This window comes from Hippoglossus hippoglossus, chromosome 17 (assembly GCF_009819705.1).
Source record: "Hippoglossus hippoglossus isolate fHipHip1 chromosome 17, fHipHip1.pri, whole genome shotgun sequence".
NCBI lineage: Eukaryota > Metazoa > Chordata > Actinopteri > Pleuronectiformes > Pleuronectidae > Hippoglossus > Hippoglossus hippoglossus.
The window spans coordinates 18847106-18865475 of NC_047167.1; the positions used below are offsets into that span (position 1 = coordinate 18847106).

The 18370-nt window shown below is 40.1% G+C and overlaps 1 protein-coding gene across 8 annotated transcripts; it reads left to right on the forward strand.

Annotated features, from left to right (window-relative positions):
* Nucleotides 1–6170: 6170 nt before the first annotated feature.
* On the forward strand, nt 6171–18370 carry ranbp3b (RAN binding protein 3b). Of its 8 annotated transcripts, none has more exons than XM_034613748.1 (18): nt 6342–6616; nt 8587–8642; nt 9281–9317; nt 9403–9480; nt 9591–9662; nt 12129–12194; nt 12399–12491; nt 12702–12811; nt 12901–13020; nt 13315–13415; nt 13518–13593; nt 13704–13800; nt 14203–14280; nt 14914–15038; nt 15130–15250; nt 15809–15951; nt 16351–16552; nt 17154–18370. In XM_034613748.1, the coding sequence occupies exons 1-18, from the start codon at nt 6595–6597 to the stop codon at nt 17195–17197; spliced, it is 1641 nt and encodes a 546-aa protein (XP_034469639.1). In that variant the 5' UTR covers nt 6342–6594; the 3' UTR covers nt 17198–18370. The 8 variants fall into 8 exon arrangements, with proteins under 8 accessions (XP_034469642.1, XP_034469645.1, XP_034469644.1 ...); XM_034613747.1 differs by having other exon boundaries at nt 6343–6616; nt 14911–15038; XM_034613751.1 differs by lacking the exon at nt 14203–14280 and having other exon boundaries at nt 6171–6616; nt 14911–15038.

Sequence of the window (18370 nt, forward strand, 5' to 3'; positions counted from 1 at the left end):
TGGCACGAAGCCGGATATCATATTTCCATAAATTACCTCACCTTTGCACCTCAGCTCATTTTCCATTTTTTTCCCTTTTTCTCCCCCCTCCCCCCGGAGCTCATGACAGACAGATGAAGACTTTGGTGTGTTGCTGGATACAACTGTTTTAATTTTACCATGTACCTATACGTAAAATAGTGGATTCATAAAAGCAGAGCTGGACATGTTTATGATTTAAGTAAATTAATCACACATTTAAAGATTCATTTTTGGGGATGAAAGTGAACATTTGTATTATTATACATTTTTCACCATGACATTAACTCCCATGTTGCCTTAGGTCGTTGTAACTGGAGCCTGGCCTGTTAACGTCTCACAAGGTTTGAAAGTAACCTCACTCATATTCCGCCTCACATAATGGCCATTGAATAAAGTTGTTAAGTGCACTCAGTCTTACGCAACATGTTCTCAAACCTCATCCAAGAAGTTGTGCTTGTCCTATCCTCGCTCCTGAAAACAGCTATGAACAAAAAGGGGGATGGGATAACAGACAATTGTGCTTTTGTGTAAAGATGTACCTGTTAAATCTGATCCTGCAGAACTCATTGGCCTTGTACACTGTAATTCTAAAAGCTTTTGAAATGACTGTGTACAAATTTCTTATAAAAACAACATTATTAAGAGGCAATTCCTGTGTTGTTGTTGTTTGTATACAACCAAAATGATCAATAATGACTGATAATACAATAACATGTGATATTAGCTTATATAATGTTAAAAAACGTAAATATTTCTATTTTTAATTTCCTAAATTAAAATCTTCTTAAATCTCTCCATGTGCAAGATTGATCTGTCTTAAATTTATCACACCTGCTGTTTGTGAAATCTCCTCCGAGCTTCATTTGAAAACATAAAGCAAGACAGCGATGAGTTCTCAGCTGACATCCTACCTCTGTCTTTATTTCTTCAACACAACACAAGTCAACAATATTGTGTTGTGTGCAGCAGAGTGTTAGTTACAGGGGAAAGTGTCACTGTTACACATTTACTTCTGATTGTATGTGGAAGTCCCCGCAAGTTGTGTCAGGCCATAAACTAAAGCTTTATCTATTGTTCTTAGGAGCGACACAGGTCACTTGGCAGTTGAACATGTGAAATTCCCCATCAGAAGGCGATTGGTACGATATGATCTATGATAACCGTTTTATGGAACAAATCACCTTCCAGGAAACCAATGAAGCTCCAGGAAACCAACTTTGAGGAAATTTTGGAGAAATGCAAAAGTTATATTTCGCCAAAACGCCCTTCTTTTGTCTAAATTGTTTTTGTATGCACTAAAGAACTATGTATGTATGCATGTTGATAATATATATATATCTTTTTTTATTTATTTAATAGTATTTTTGTTATTATTTATCATCATTATTATCATTACTATTATTTCTTTCTGTATCATTATTAATTCTATTATTATTATTATTTAAGTTTTTCCATACTTATGTGAAAGAAAAAAACATATGTTACATATCTTTACTTTAAAACTAAGCTAAATGGATCACTCTGTAAAAGGAAATAGCTGAGGATGACTGTGTCGAGTAAGTGACTCCAAATAAAAGAATAAATCAAAAGAACACGTGGTCGACCCATTCTTATCCTCGGCGCTGACAGGAAACCATAAATGATAAGTCAATAAGTCATCATCACTGCATATTAATGCAAATAGATAAAAGAGCGGTATCAGATATGTCAACATCGGTGATATGAGGATGTTTCTCTACTTAAATCCACTTAATTGCCGTGTGTTTGAAACTTATGTCGATATAATCTGCAGCTTGATTGAATTTAAGGGGCCGTTTGGGCCTTGGTGGTTGACTGTGCTCTACTGAGAACCATTCTGTTTGAAAAATAAACTAGTTCAACAATTAAAAGCTCGTTGACTGACTCCGTTATGCTCGTCTGTATTCTGAGCGTAACTCTGATGTGTGAAACTTCAGAAGCACAGATATTTGAACTTTCCTCCCTTGAGTCTTGTTGTGTTCTGTCAGTTGAGAAACTTAAAAAAACACTTGTCAGCATTGTCATGGTGCATATCCTGCACAGCTTTCCCTTTTCATTCCTGAAAATAAATTGCTGTGCTCTCTTTGTTGAACACTTAGTGACAGATATTAATGAGCCCTGTGTGCCTGAGTGGTCATCGGATAGCACACTGCACTGTTTATACTCTCACCAGCGCTCACACCCACACTGCTGAGGCCCAATGAGGCATTTCATGGACCTGCCCTCCTCATTTCCGTAGCCTCCAGAATACTTGTGCTCACTCCAGTTGTTTACTACACTGCTGCTACAGAACCCTACGACTGTGCAACATGACGTATAAAAGGAATCTGCAAATTTCCTGTTTCTTCCCACACGCCACCCAGGCTCTAAGGCGGTGCAAATACATTTAACTTAATGTGTTTTATTGCAGAATTACCTCAGTGTTTTATGCCTCGTGGGTTCGATCTACATGAAAGAGATCTGACTGTTTGTTGGCAAACCTGTGACTTTGACAAGAGAAAGCTTATAGTTGGCTGTGATTGTGAAATTTGGCCCTGAGCTGTCAAGTGAGATGATGGTCCACTGCCTAGGGTACCGAGGCTGTGCCATGATACACTGCGCTGCCTTCAGCATTCCTTTAATACAATGATATGTTGTTTCAACTCTCTGTGGTTGGTGTTGTTTTGAATGCACGTGAAGGAAGACATCCTTGAAGCCATTTATCATCGTGTAAGAAACATTACTTTGGCACCTGGTAGAAAACAACTCCAGTAAACATGAGGACAGAGCTGTCTGCATATTTAATATTTACTACTGTTTCAACCATCCGTTTGTAAACAGCATGTATCCAAAAGGGAAACTATCAAAAAAAGTATTCAGTTTTCAAAATTTCTTATGTTTCGTACTTTATTGATTTGAAGTCAAAATCGGTCAAAGTCGACTTTATTTTCAATTCTGCCAAATGCACAGGATATAGAAGGGATTGAAATTCTGTTTCTTTCTACTCCCCAGTTTGAACATAAAAGTAGAGAAAACATATAAGTACACAAGTGACATAAGAGCACAACATAGTATACGGTCAGAAGGCACAAGGTAGATAGGATGTGACTAGTGTTAACCGCAATTTCCTAGCTGTTACTCTGCACTATCGTGGGTGCCGTTTTCAAGCCAATGCATTTGCATTTCATTCAGATTTATCCATCACTCAGCTGTTTTTTCATAGTATCCAGAAGATGTGTTCACACATGACACAAGATGGTTTTGAGGTTAAAAGAAAGAATGTCTGCATCATAATTATCCCCATATCGCTTCCAGTCAAATCTCCCTGGATTTTACATGAAAACTGACAATGAACATTTAGCTTTATTATAATCAGAGTTTAGTAGGAATTAATGTCCTTAATTAATGGCCTGCTACCAATTGATACGGTAAGTAATTCATAAACAGTGGACATTGGACGTATCATACGGTGGTGATGGGTTAATAAAAAAAGAAATGAAAGGAAAACTGTTATAGCTCGAAGTACAAGCCGAGCTCTTTTGACAGATGAGGGCCTTCTGTGGCAAACAGCATGAACACATGCAGCAGCTTGTCTGCAAACTGAGTCCTGCCTGAAGGCAAAATTGAAGTATGAGTCTTTCTGAAAACTTTGGGTCACTGTTGAGCAATACAGACTCTTAAGAAATGTTCTCTTTTCACTTTTCCTTCACCATAATTTGAACCTACAAAACAAACAGGGAGTTCATGTTTATTTCTGTTTTGTACTTGTCCAGTAAATTCTGCCTAAGCCCTGTTTCTTTATGAGACTGAGAGAGAAGGTCAGAGCAGGAAAAAAGGTTTTTACTCTTCAACAGAGAAGCTACAATTGTTATCACTGATTAAATATCTTTACCGCAAGGTCATAAAAGGGGATCTCATTATGGCAGTTCCATTTTCTAATGATAACAAGTTAATTTCCTTTTTTGTGCTACCAGTTGGTCTGGAACTTACAAAGATGAAGAAATGTGCCTCAATTAAAAGTTGGTATTAAACAGTTTGTGGCCCTATGGACCCATTCTCATGTTTAGAACATACTGGTGCTGAACTTCATGCAGCTTATCTCAGGTTACAGGAGGACAAAGAAGACGGTTTTACATGCCCCTTCATTTAATGTGAACACTTTAAATCAGGAACATTTGATACTCATAAGTGTGTGAAATGTGGTGCAGACTGTTTGGCCTTAGTCGAGGTATGTGCTGTGTGCCACCCTAGTGTTATCTTACTTTGTGTTGTATCGATAGAGCGTTAAAGGAAAATCAGTGGTGCATCTCGGTTTTAAAGAAACCTCAGGGTGAAACGTTTTACTCACCCTGATAACTATCTTGATCTCTGAAAGTTAATCTCAAAATTTAACTGCTAATTTGCCCTCTGGTGGAAGGTGCGTTGACCTGCATTTTCTGTACGACCAAAACTGACACATGCAGAGCAGCAGACGAGCACATCACTGTCTGTACGCAGCATAAATCAAATGAAAGTAGTTTGATCAAACACAAATGTCAGATATTAATGCTCTGAATGAAAGATGTTCACTTAGAATCTGAATGAAAGCTTCCTAGAGTCACCAAATTTCTGCACAAGAGCCAATCCAGGGTTCAGTCATTTTGGAGCTGCTTTGTGTTCCCAGTTACAGGAACAAATCAGCACTACAGTCCGGTCCATGATGCTTTCATGTTTGATTCCCAGTGAAGTGAAAGTGGCTGTTTAAAGGTACAAAGGCAACAAAAAAAAGAGAAGCTGGTGCGAAAAAAAAAGATTTCAAAACATCCAAAAACTCTGTGTACATATTTTATGAGGAAGGAAATGAGTTCAACATGTTTCTCAGACACTGACAGTAAATGACTAAACATCTACGACTGACTCCAAAGATTGGGGCTTATCATCGTGGGCCTCATAGATAACATTACTGACACATTACAGAATGAGTTTGTTCTTTTGTTTGGATTTTATTTCCTCTCATCAATCATGCCTGTTTTGTCCCTGTCGTGTGGAGTCTGGGTTTAAAAGAAAGGCCCAGCTGTCTGCTGTATTCAAACCCTCTCACTGTGAGGCAGCACTGCGCCACCGCGTGCAGAAACGTCAACATGGTGAATACAATACGGGAGAGGGGGGAGGGGGGAATCTGAATCAGTGAAATGTCGACTATGCCTTGTTTGTTTTAGTTCACATTCACCTCCTGTGCAAGGACACCTCTAGGGGAGAAACTGGAGAGCTACATAAACAAGAGGGAGCAGTAAAAAGTGTGTCAAGAAAGAAATAGATTAAAAACTGAACGTTGAGGATTTGAATGTCCCTCAAACTGGGAATAATATGTTGTCAGGATCATCCCTCGTCTGTCTTATTTTTTTTCACAAATTACTCATCTTTTCTTATGACTCCCACTCATGCCTGTCACACATGGCATTCCTCAGGAGCTTCTGCTGAATGGGAGATTTCTCATATTGTTTCTTTTTGTTGTGCACTTTAACCTGATTGTCATGTTTATACAGCAAGTCATCCTCCTGTCAAGTGGTCTCATATATCATTATTTATTTATTATTATTATTATTGTAGTTGTTGTTGTTAATGTTATTATTGCTGAAATTGATCATAATAATCATTATTGTTATTATTCCATTGATAGTTTTAAGAAACAACTGAAGACTTATTTCAATGATCTTGCTTTTAATTATTTATCCTTTTTTTGAGACCCTTGTGTTTATGTTAACTTGATCTATCTTATTTCATGTCTTTGATTTGATTGTAAAGCACTTGGAGCTGCATGTTATGTATGAAAGGAGCTGTATAAATAAAATGTATTATTATTATGTTGTTGTTGTTGTTAATGTTATCATTACTGTAATTGATGATGATGATGATAATAATAATAACAAACTTGATTTGTATAGCTCCTTTGAAAACACAGATGTTTTACAAGTCCAAAATGAAAACTTGAATACAAACAATAGGAGACAGTTCCAAAGCAAAGGTTAAGAAGCAATTGAAAGCAATCTTAAAATCAGAAATAGAGAAATTAGAAAAATAAAAAATTTCAGAGATAAGGACAATGATGATGATGATGATGATGATGACGATGATACCGAGGAAGACTGTGCTTGAGAGGTCAGGAACGGGTCAGTAAAGGACTTTTGAGTTGTCAAACTTTTCTCTTAAGATCAGTAAAGTCTGTTGCAATCGAATCCTCGTGATGTAATAACTTTATTTTTAAAAGTCTGTGTCATCCTCGCGCCGCAGCTCATCACATTGCTCGGAGGTCCTGGCGAGCTGCTGCGGACCTTGGATCAGTTTCTTGGAGCTCATTTAAAAAAGGCTTTAGATTTAAAAAAACAAAAAAAACAACAACACTCTCGCGGGGACAGGGCGACGACGGGCGGTGTTTCTGAGGCGGGTCGAGGGGCTCGGACGCGGTCAGGGGTCGAGTGACATCTCCAGGAAACAGGCCCAACGTGCTGCTGCCCCGCCGCCGACAACACATCCCTGCGTGGACCTGTGTGTGTTATCTGCGCGGTGGGTTGTGGGTGTGTTGAGCGTCGAAGTAAAATGGCGGACTTGGCAAACGAAGGTGAGTGAGTGGCAGTGAGAGAAAAACAATACGGCCGCCGCGGCGTTACGAGCGGAGCCCGCACACCGTCCGCGCGTTCGACCGCCGGAGCGGGGCTGCGTGGCGGCGAGTGGTGCGCCGAGTCCCGGGGAATTGCGAGCCCCGCGGCGTTTGCAAGACCACGGCGTTAGCGAGCGGGGCTAACGATGCTAACTGGCCCGGCTGCGGGTAATTCCTGGAGCGCCTTCGGAACGCCCTCGAACGTCGCCTGCCGCTAGCTGGGCTTAGCTCCCCCGATGCTAGCACCCGGCTATTTATAGGCGGTGTGTTTTGCCATTTGCGGCGGGCTACGCGATCTTTTTGTGGGTATAAATCAAAGCATGCCGGGGGGCCCTTGGGTGAATCGTTGTGGAGCTAACCAGGCTAATGTTTTATCTCCACTGTAGCTGTTTACAGTTTCACATCCTTGTTTGTTAGTGCAGTCTAGTTTTGTCAGGGTTCATTTAGGCGCGTAGAAACGCAAACGTCAAACAGGAGCTAATGCCTCAGTGGGATCGCTTCTTTGTGGACATTTGCTAAGTTCCCCCGATCGCGTCCACTTGTTATCATGTTGATTTGTTGGGGGGGGATCGAGCGAGCATCTTGGTGTCCTTGCCCGGCTGAGATGACTCACGCGGGATGGAGCGCATTAGCAAGCTAGCGGTAGCCGGCCAGCTAAGCTACGCTCTGCCCCCGTTAGCGAGCAACCGGCGGCGCCGACTATTTGCTGGAGCGGCTCAGATGTGTAGCCAAAAATGCTAGCTGGTTAACATAAGCCGGGAACGTCTCCCGCTGCCCGAGTTTCAGAAGTGAACATCGGCGTTGCATGCTGGTTTTCTAACAATCATTACAACAGGACAGCTGAGCAACGCAGAGGCAGAGGTGAACACAAAGCTGGGCGATTAGTAGAGAAATGTAGGTCACACGTTATTGTCATGTTTTTTTTTCTGCCATTAAACGTGTAGCCTACATAAACAGCCAGTGTTCGGCCATGAGGGGCTGTGCCGGGGGAGGCAGGGGCTTGGCACAGTTACCGTGTCCGCCTGCGTGTTGTCGTGTATTTTGGACTATTTTTTCCACGAACGATGCTACACCTGCTCGGTGCCACAGGCCCAAACCCAGACGGAGGGAAACCTTTGTCTGGTAACGTTACAGGATTACACCTCCTTAAGAGAGGTTTCACTGTGGAGAGAGACGCATCAAGTGGCCTGATGGGAGTTCAGCTGATCACCTGCCCTGGGTTGAGTGTTGCCCTTGTTGCGTGTGACAGTGGCTATAAGCACAACAACAGGGGCAACACAATATTGGTGGGATTAATTGACACAATTCCCCCATTTGATTACAAGAGCACCGTGGCGATGTGGAGTGACAAAGTTTGATGGTCTCTTTTCAAAACGTGGCTATTACAATATCGCCCTTTTCATATTTTATTTATTTCGTCCCCTTGTTTTGGTATTTAAGGAGGATTTAGTTTAGGTCCACACATTGTGATCTCTTTCTTATTGGTACTTGTTTAAGAGCCGCGTGGTATCGTGGGATTGCTTCTGAAAGTCAAGTCATGGTTTTTTTATCTCCACCGCCACCTTCGTCACATTGTTCTCACGCTTCCCTTTTACTGTTTCTTTTTTTGGCCGAGCTCAACCTGACACTTGAATAAGCTGTAAATTAAAGAAACAACATTTTAACCTGTCATATGATCTGTTTAATGTGGAATGTTATGGATGACTTTTTGCATCGTATGTTTATTTCTGTGCGATATAATTCTGTGCATTTCTTTGTTGCTGATTATCGTCAAAGGCCTGAACAACATCGATGTGGTCCCTGCTTTTAAGGGGGGGTTAAGGCCACATGAGTCAATTGCCTTAACTACTTTTTCAACCCTACAGTATGAATGTGATAACTTCCCACCTAATTTGGTGCCTGGATGACAAGCCTCCATCTTCTCTTAACAGACAAGCCTGCCATAGCGCCTCCTGTGTTTGTTTTCCAAAAAGAAAAAGCACAGAAGGTAAGTTTCTCTAGATGTCAAGTGTTTATCAAGACTGAAAACCAATGTTATGATTGAGCAGATTTTAAATATGTGCAGATTTTAAATAAGTCAGTATTCATTCAGGAAAACTATGTCTCTATGTCACTGCTAAACTATTACTGTGTAATTTGTAGTATGTTTTTTATGCTGCTGTTAAATTGTAATTCTGTTATACAGTGATGTGTTGTTGTTGTTGTTCGCTGGTCATTGATATAAATAGGCTGAAAAATAAGAGAATCGCTTTCTGTATAACTCTAATAACAAACTTCAGCCTCCAAAATGATCATAAACTTGAATCAACACCTCTCCTAAACAGTTTCAACACAAACTGAACATTTTAACCTTCATAAATGTAGGATATATGGCATGACTGCTGTATTAGGCTGCACTAGTTTAAACTCTCTGTACCAAATAAACTGCGGATTAAGTATATGTTGACGTCCAGTCAACCATATCTTGCTAAAACGAATACCAGTTCTCACCTTTATCCATTATTGCAGGTTGGGATTCAACCTTTTATTTTTTTATGTGTTCTCAACTTTGTAATGATTTCATAGGATAAGGACCCTTCTTTCGGGAGAAACAATAACTAAATGACTTATTGCGTTTTCTTTCAGCGATCTGCAGATGGCTCAAGTGCAGAGGATGGAGAAGGTGAATCTAATGTCCAAACTGCCACTTTCTTTGTTAATAGTTTCACATGAATTTATTCAAACTAATATTTTATTACCACCTTCAGATTCAGACAAAGACGAAGGAAGCTATTGCCCCCCAGTGAAAAGGGAAAGGACCTCTTCGTTTCCACCCCCACATTCTGGTGAGGGCCAATGGCGACCAAACCAAGAGCATTTGTTTTGTTTTTTCTTGATTGCCTGTGGTGTACACAATGATTTGTATGCTGAGTGCAATGCCTGTCCTACTTTGCAGTTCCCAAGAACAATGTATTCATGCCCTCGAGTTTCTGCCAGTCTCCGACTGGGAACTCTGACTCTGAGCCAGGTGAGACATCTAGATCATTACTAGTTTCTCTTTGCAAGTTAAAGGCCACATGTCCATGGATTATAAATCAAAAGTCATTCTTGAGGATGTTTGTTTGTTGAAGTCGTAACAGCAGTGGTTTCAAATAAGATGTCAAATAATCTTTGTGTATTCCCTGTCTGCAAATGTTCCCCTTTCAAATCCTACCAGCTCTGGTTAATTCGCATGTTACCTCAGAGGAGGAATTCATTGGTGGTCCTCCAGATTTATTATTGGTCACGCTGGTAAAATGGATGTTTCAAGTCAAAACACAACATTAGACATCTTTTATGTTATCATGAGAAATGTATTGATAAGTTCTAGGTTATGGAAACATTAACTAAATGTACATTGAAGATCAGTGAGTGCCGTTAAGTTAAATATACAAAATATTAACTTAATTGTTCCCTTTTTACATGTATTACTTTGAATATGTTTTCTAATCTGAAGAAACTTGCTGTTCCAGATTAGTGAATTCCCAGTCAAGTTGGATATCTGTCGGCTAGGCTCATTTCTTGTGTTAAGGTCTGGTTGAGATTTGGTTGTTTTAAAGGAAATTGGTCCTCTGTCCTCTCTGTCTCTGTTTGTGTCATGTGTTGCAAATAGATGGTGGAATATAACAAGCATAGAGAGGAGAATCATATAAGTTTTTATTAGCCTGGTAAACTAATTTTCAGTATTAGATCAAATTGAACTTGGTAAAAAAGTAGCTTCTTCACTGTGGGAACACTATGACCTTGTTTGACTCATGAGGATATCTGTACATAATGTTGTAACTGTTCTAAATTATGACTGTCTGAACTCCCAAGTTCGATTAGGAAGTTCAGAGTTTATCACCCAAATGTTATGATGCCAGTATTGTAAAGAGGCCAAGTTTACTTGGATATTGGTCAAGGCAAAGCGTTTGTTGCTGTGTGTGTGTGTGTGTGTGTGTGTGTGTGTGTGTGTGTGTGTGTGTGTGTGTGTGTGTGTGTGTGTGTGTGTGTGTGTGTGTGTGTGTGTGTGTGTGTGTGTGTGTGTGTGTGTGTGTGTGTGTGTGTGTGTGTGTGTGTGTGTGTGACTCCTGAACATGTCAGAGGAATGGATTATAAGGTAGTTGTGTGTTTTGCTGGTGAGCATATAGTCACAGTTCCCGTACAAGTTATTTGAAATTGGTGGGAAAATCTTTCAATTTGTCTCTTTTTAAAGACTCCAATTCAGCAGCAGTCAGTTGAATTTTAATTGGATGTTGGTAGAGACCGCGTTCGGGTCTCAGCTCCATGCCAGTGCCGTCCTTTTGATGTGATTTGGGTCAAACTCAATCAATCACATTTATCACTTAACAGCTGATCATTTTCAGTTTGACACCAAGTTGGTTATGGTTCATCACATGTATTTTACTGGAGTCACTGTCCAATGATGAGGCATTTCCATCATTAATATTTAAATCAACCGTGGTGGACTTACTCTGAACAGGATGAGATTTCTGCTAGGAAGGAGAGCCGAGATGAAACTGATTAATTTGGAAAAGAAAGATATACTGAAATTCTAACTGCAGTTGGACTGTTTATGATTTTGTGAATTATTTATAGTTAAATGTGTTTAACATGTTGGAAAACTAAAATACTCCACAGCTTTTGATGAATAGATTAAGACTTTATTTGATAACTTATTTTTAGTGTCTGCCTATAATTCTTATCGCCGCGATTGATGTCACCAGCGTTACAGACAGGATGTGGCATCCACTATATTTAATAACCACTTTAAGCACATTACATAAAGTACTAACTTAAAAATGGAAACAAATAGGAACACAGTAAAATTGAAACACAGATTCTTGGTACAACTACTTCAAAAGCCGGCAGAAACTCTGCAAAGTACCAGACATAATGATTTCATATATTTCACTTCCCAAGCAATCGGCCTTCTTAATTTAAAACAGACTTGTGTAGATTGCTATGTGGTTGTGTGTATTTTTGAATCATTGTACAACTGTGTGTGGTTCCTCTGTGTCTTATGAATTGGGTTGGTTAGGGAAATGAAAATAAGGTCTGGGCTGAGGAAACACAATATGACATTTAATTAAACATGAATGTTTGCTCGACATGGGGATAAGCTCATAAATGTTGAGGGAAAGCGGGTTGCAGTTTATTTTTTTCCTTTTTTTTTTACAAGTGTTTAGGTTTTGTACTTAAGCCCTGGTTTAGTCCAGGTCATGCCAGGCTAATAAAGCTGCTGAGATGGAGAGAGACAGAGGTAGAAATAGATCAGAGGCCCTAGAGCCCGTCATGTTATGGCACAGGAGTCGGAGCGCTTGACAACTATTGAGGCTATACAAGGGTTGTTGTGGTAACTGGCATTGTGGTTTTGAAAGTGCAAAGACAAAGGGAATGTGCCCTTTGTATGTTTCTGTGTAACTCTTGGATCTGTTTTTTAATGTCCGTCTCCTCTTGTGCTCTATCTCGCCAGAGGAGAAGCCTGTGGGATTCCGTTTAAAGCCACCAACTCTCATACATGGACAGGCACCAAGTTCAGGTTGGTTGTTTCATTCATAAACATTGTCTCACACAGAGTTTACTGAAATGGAAAATAAATTCATGAACCTGAGCCCAGACTTGCACTCATTTATATGACCCCTCTCACAAGTGGAAAAGGTACATCTAGACTTGAACTCGTAGACTTAAAACATCTTATTGTGCTTAAAAAAAAAAAGTATGAGACAAGTTTTGTCTTTTGCAGGTGTCCCAAGTCAGAAACCCAAGGAGCAACAACGCAGTGTCCTCCGCCCTGCAGTTCTCCAGGCACCACCCTCTAAATCACATATAGAGTCCAGTGAGTTAGCTTGGAGTCACCTGCCCGCATTAGTTGATAAAAACTTTTACTCCTCATTAAAATCTTCTTAGTCTGATAATTCTTTAACTGTCAATACTGATGACTTATGTGTTTTTTTTTTTGCATGTGTGTCACAGGATGAATTTCCTTAAGAATGGTAAACAAACAGTGATGTAAATGATCAGTCTTCTTTTTGTCTGTACGTTAAAGATTCCAGTTGTGGAACCAATGGTGTGAAAAAGTCATCAGATGGGACACTTGCGACCCCGTCCCTCTTCCTGAACAACACAGAGCACTCGGCCACCCTGACCAAGTCAATGGTGAGGAGAGGCTACTGGTTGAAAAACTGCCACGTGGTAAAACACATCTGTGAAAATGGACAAAAGATTGTTTGTTTTTCTTGTCTCAGAAACATGAAAATGAGGAAGATGGAGCAAGTGGTAACAGCGATGGAGGTGGGAGAGAGATGCAGGAGACAGATGAAGCAATATCTTTTGTGTTTGGTCAGAATATTAAAGACAGAGCAAAAGTAAGTTGATTTCCAACTGTTCACACCAGTTTGTGATTTACTCGGATCATACAAACTTGATATGTGACAAACAAAGAGACTAAATCAATTAGAGGTGGCTCTCAGAGGAAGGCCCTTTCCACCTTCTTTGAATTTTCACTCTATATTAGCTTGTCATAGTCCACATGTTGTCACTTGCTATGCAACATGTGAATCAGAATTTCATTAAATATAGATTTGTGAATTTTTGTTTGTTTGTATTTAATCTTGGATTTTGCATGATTCCATATCTAACACGTCAGGGTTTTTTTCTAGGTGGAGGAAAACAGTACAGAAGGCAAGTCAAAGGATGGTGTGCCACTGGACTCTCAATCAGAGGGCACTAATTATTTCCTACAATACATCTCTACCCCAAGGTAATGAATGTGTCCTCCTTTGAGTATTTTTAGAAACTCATCTTCATTTATGATTAACTTCCATAAACTCACTACTGGTTTTTTTTTTCTTCCTTTTTCCAGTTCAAAAAATGCCACAAACAGTACAGACAGTGCAGCAAAATTTGTTTTTGGGCAGAACATGTCTGAAAGAGTTCTGGTGAGTATAACCGCCTGTTGCAGAGACACTCTGCATTTTGCCAAATCGGCAACACTCCTAATTATTCGGCTTTGAGCGAGTTCCAGTGACACGGTTTGTTGTATTTCCAGAGCCCTCCCAAGGGTGAGTCTGCAAATGAGGAAAATAAAGAGGTTTTGGCTGCCCCAGCTTCAGAGCCCTCATCACAGGAAGCCACCCCAGAGAAGGGTAAGAACACAACCCCACTGATTACTCAAACAATGCTTTGTGTTTGATTAGACACCTGGCTTCACAATCATAAACCACAAAAAGACCTTGCATTGTTTTAACAAGCAGCTTATCAGACATCCAACATGTGTTGTAATCCTAACAGCAATAGTCATTGAAAAATGTTACATCAAGTCTTTTGATTTCAGCATCACATTGAGTAGTTTAGTAATTGTGTGTTTGATCATTTCAGCCTAAAGAACTGTCTGTAATAAATGCTCAATCTGAGATGCGCATACCACCAGTGATGCATCCCAACAATTAAACATTAATGCCGGTTTCTGTGTTGATAGCAGTGACTGATTTCATTTACATTTTTCCCACTAAAGAGGGTATTTAACTGTCCCCTTTCTTTCCCATCAGACTCGCAGTTTATTCACAGTGCATACAAATTACTGCTAAAGAGGAATGAGGTGCCACAGAGAATTGTGTCACATTTGTGTGAGTGTGAAGTGAATTCAAATCATTTGAAAATATCTCCTGCTTGTTTATAGGGAAGAAGTAACAGATTACAAATGTAAGAATACTGTAAGATTGGGTTTGATGGAGGCTGTAATTTTATTTTGTTTGTTTTTTAAATATGAATTTTGTTTTTATTTGGTTTCATATTCAACCAGTCATGAACATATACTTTGCAACCAAGGCCAATATTTCATGTATGTTATATTTTGGGGGGGGGTCTCTGATTTGCTGAGACGATGCTGTACATAGAGTTTTGGACCTTGAGAGTGACTGTCCACTTTGTTCAGTGACAATGAAAAGAAATCCAGCATTTCAAAGCTGCTGCTGCTCAGACATTCGTCAATGTGGGAACAGACAAGTGCTTATTTTCTGCCAATGATCAGCAGCGGCCTTTGCAGCTCTGGTGTAAGTGATAGAGTGCCTCCACGTATCCTTCACAGTTACAGCACTGTCTCGTCCACAGTTCTGCAGAAAGTATTGCTTTTGTGTCCCAATATAATATCCTGGAAGAAGGAGCACACTTCACACATGCCCATGAATTGATGAAAAGTGAAGGGACCAAACATTTGGAGTAGGATTCTAATTTCTCTCTGACGTGTTTCATCTCAGCAGTGAACAGTGTCTCGGAGTCTTTGGAGGAGTCTGCAGCAGCGTACACCAAAGCCACAGCCAAGAAGTGCATCTTAGAGAAAGTCGACGTCAAAACTGGAGAGGAATCAGAAAGCAATGTTTTACAGGTAGAGGCCGGGCTCTCTTGATCCATGACATGCACTAAATACACGTGTCAGGAAGTGCTACAGTCCTTGTTTGTCTGCACTTGTTTTACAGATGCAGTGTAAGTTGTATGTTTTTGAGAAAACCGCTCAGTCGTGGATAGAGAGAGGTCGGGGTTTGCTGAGGCTCAATGACATGGCATCGACGGACGACGGATCGCTACAGTCCCGTCTAGGTAAACACACCTGCACATGAAAACAATGGATTTAACAACATGTGTACAGCTGAATTTGTCTAGTTTGCATGTATTTCTGGTTGGTTGGGTCTGTTTGCCAGAAAGAGCTGGGATTAGATAGTTCATAACAATTGCTATACAAGACATTGAACACAAGGGGGAGCCCTTTAGTGGACGAGACACCACAACAAACTTATACACACTGTAAATGGGGCATGATGTGTAAAACATTTTATTCCATCAAATAAGCAAAACAAAAGTTGAGATTTTGCTTCATTTTTAAAAGTATTGAGTTTTTTTGTGCATGTTTTGCTATATCACAGTTTTAGATCATGAGTTCATTGTAAGTCACATTTCTTAATCCTGTATTTATGCTAAAGGACAAAAAACATAGTCACTTATAACATCCACACTAAAGGCCTATCGTTATTACTATTTCTATTCCTATTGCTGCTGAGATCATAGTCGGGTAGAATGACATGGACTGAAAAGACAGTGAATCATGTGGCTGATTGTGCCTGTAATTCATTGCTGCTGTTTGTGGTTCCATTTTTCCAGTGATGAGGACCCAGGGCAGCCTCCGGTTGATTCTCAACACTAAGCTTTGGCCCCAGATGCAGGTGGACAAAGCCAGCGAGAAGAGTGTACGAATCACTGCCATGGACACAGAGGACCAGGGGGTCAAGGTCTTCCTAATATCGGTATGTCCGTCATCTTTAAGCTCGGGCAATTGATGGAATTTATCTGATATGTTGCTAGTCCATATTTGAATGGGGGCTTTATTTCAAACAGACCTTTTATATTTTAGTAATATATTAAATTGCAGATCCAGTCAAACGGACAAATCCTGGGAATTTCTTTTTTATCACTTAACGTTTCAAAGCTTTTTTATCTTTTCATATTTGTTTAGATCTATGGGTTTGTGCAATTTGGTGAATATTATCAGACTGCTTATCTTTTTCTTTTATTTTCCATCATTGGAGCAAGAGAGCTGTGTTGTTTGGCCTTGTTGGAGGAATGTTCTCTACCTTGGGCCGTTCTGGTTTGTCTTTGTTCTCCAGTGAGGCTGACTTGTCTGTACCCGTGTCTCTCTCCTTTAGGGTAGCTCAAAGGACGTAGGTCAGCTGGCTTCAGCGTTACATCACCGTATCTTGGCCCTGAAGAGCAGGGTGGAGCAGGAGCCTGAGACACCGACAACAACCATCCCTGACACCGATGTACCACAGTCCAACGAGGACGACAGCGACGAGGATGACAATGCCTCCGCCTCGGCCTCAGCCCCAGCCTCCGCTCCTGCTACAAGTCAGTGATTTTTATATCTTGGTTCAAAGTTTTTTCTGGTTTGCTTCAATTCAAATTATTGTCGTGATTTTCAGTGTTTATTTTGTTGTTACCTTTTGCTTGTTTGTGCCACAGCAGTGGTGATATGCACTCAGTTGGCAGTTTATTAGGAACACCTAGCACAAACGAATGCAGTGTAATACAAGTATCCTGTATTAAATCTCTTGAAGGTTTTAAAGTTCAGTTTAGTGTTTAAACAGTTTTAGAGAGGTGCTGATTGAACTTCCTGTTTTGGAGGCTACAGTTTTGTGGTGATGTTATGTTGCATTATACAGTGACAGGGTTTCTATTATTTTGTCCATCCTATTTATTATGGCAGGAAGGCTAAATAACACCTCTTGTATAAAACAACATTACCACAAACTACATCCTCCAACGTGTTCATTAAGGTGAATCAATGCTGCTTTAAAACAATTTAAATACAAACTGGACATCATGAAAGAAGGATATAGCGTTTGTTAGCTGTAGCTTCCTAATAATGAACTGCCAGCTGAAGGGACGCATATCCAGACCACTCGCTGACAAAACATTTGCCAACCTGCTGTCACTCTTCTTACTGCAGGTAATTCAGAGGGAGAAGAGAGCCAGGCAGCAGGAAGCACATAGCGCCACTCGTGGACAGCCTGCCAAGATGCTGCTGTTAAAGCTTTTTTGCTGTAGGCATCTCCATGGACACCCCTTGACCAACATGGGTCCTCCAGACCAGTACTTTTGGATATTAGAAGTCTAGCTCCAGGAAATAACCCCCTGTGCCGGAGTGTCTCACCCAACTTGTGCAGTTCATCTTCTCTGCATTCAGCGTAATATCTGGAGTCGTTTTTTTTTCCCCTCCCTCTCCTGTTTTTTGTGTTTTTATTTTTGTTTTCGAGTATTTTTTTTATTTTTTTTCCTCTCCCCTATAGCAAAAATAAAGACTTCAAAGCTTTGGTTTGGGACTTTTCTGCTCATCATATTGATGAGCGTAAGGGTGTTTTCCTCTACATTTTAAAGTATGGCACATGTTAAGACTGCAGTTTCTACTTTGGGACCTTTTTACTCACTCTACAGCCGTGCCCCTGGACACCACACATCCAGAGGAGCTTCATTCACAGTGTATTTGACTAGTCATCCAGTCATTTGTTCCTACATCCAGTCCCATCCTCCCTCCTTCCCCATCCCGACCCGTCTGTGCGTTTAGGTTTTGGAAAATGTAATTTATTTTGGGCCGTCATTTTCATGAAGCATCTCAACACGTGTGCTGTTTGTAATGGCTAGCCAAGACCACTCAAGTTGTCATTAATAGAAGTTTCTTAAATTTCCCATTGACCTACATTCTAGTGATAAAGGACTGAAACAATGCGGTTTCTGCTAATGTGAGTGAAATGTGAGGACAAAAGGGCAGAAGAAGGATTCACCTCAAAATTTTCTCCAAATTGACAGGATGTGTAAGTAATTCACCTCGAGGGTTTATTTTTTATTTCTTTATTTTTATTTTTTTTCAATCAAAGAAAATTAACTCATCAGTCTACATTCTGCATGTAACTGTTATTTCTGTTTTCAGCATTCTGAGAATTTATTGTGTTTATATTTTTTATTTTGAAAATATACAAACTTTTTATCCATTTACACTTGGAGAACATGTTGGAACGAAGACTTAACTACATGTGTGGAAAATTGAGTGAAACTGTAATACCCTTTGAATGTCATGTACATTTGAATATATCATCATTTAGTAGCGCACCATGTTTTCTCATCTCCTCCAACTGCCCCCTTTACAAAATAAACCATTTTGGACTGACA

What these genes read in the sequence shown, in the direction of transcription:
- ranbp3b (XM_034613747.1), top strand. Translation starts at nt 6,595, where the DNA reads ATGGCGGACTTGGCAAACGAAG. An exon ending in ATATTAAAGACAGAGCAAAA is followed by an intron (nt 13,021 to 13,314) that starts GTAAGTTGATTT and finishes GTTTTTTTCTAG; the next exon opens with GTGGAGGAAAACAGTACAGA. An exon ending in GGAAGCCACCCCAGAGAAGG is followed by an intron (nt 13,801 to 14,202) that starts GTAAGAACACAA and finishes CTTTCCCATCAG; the next exon opens with ACTCGCAGTTTATTCACAGT.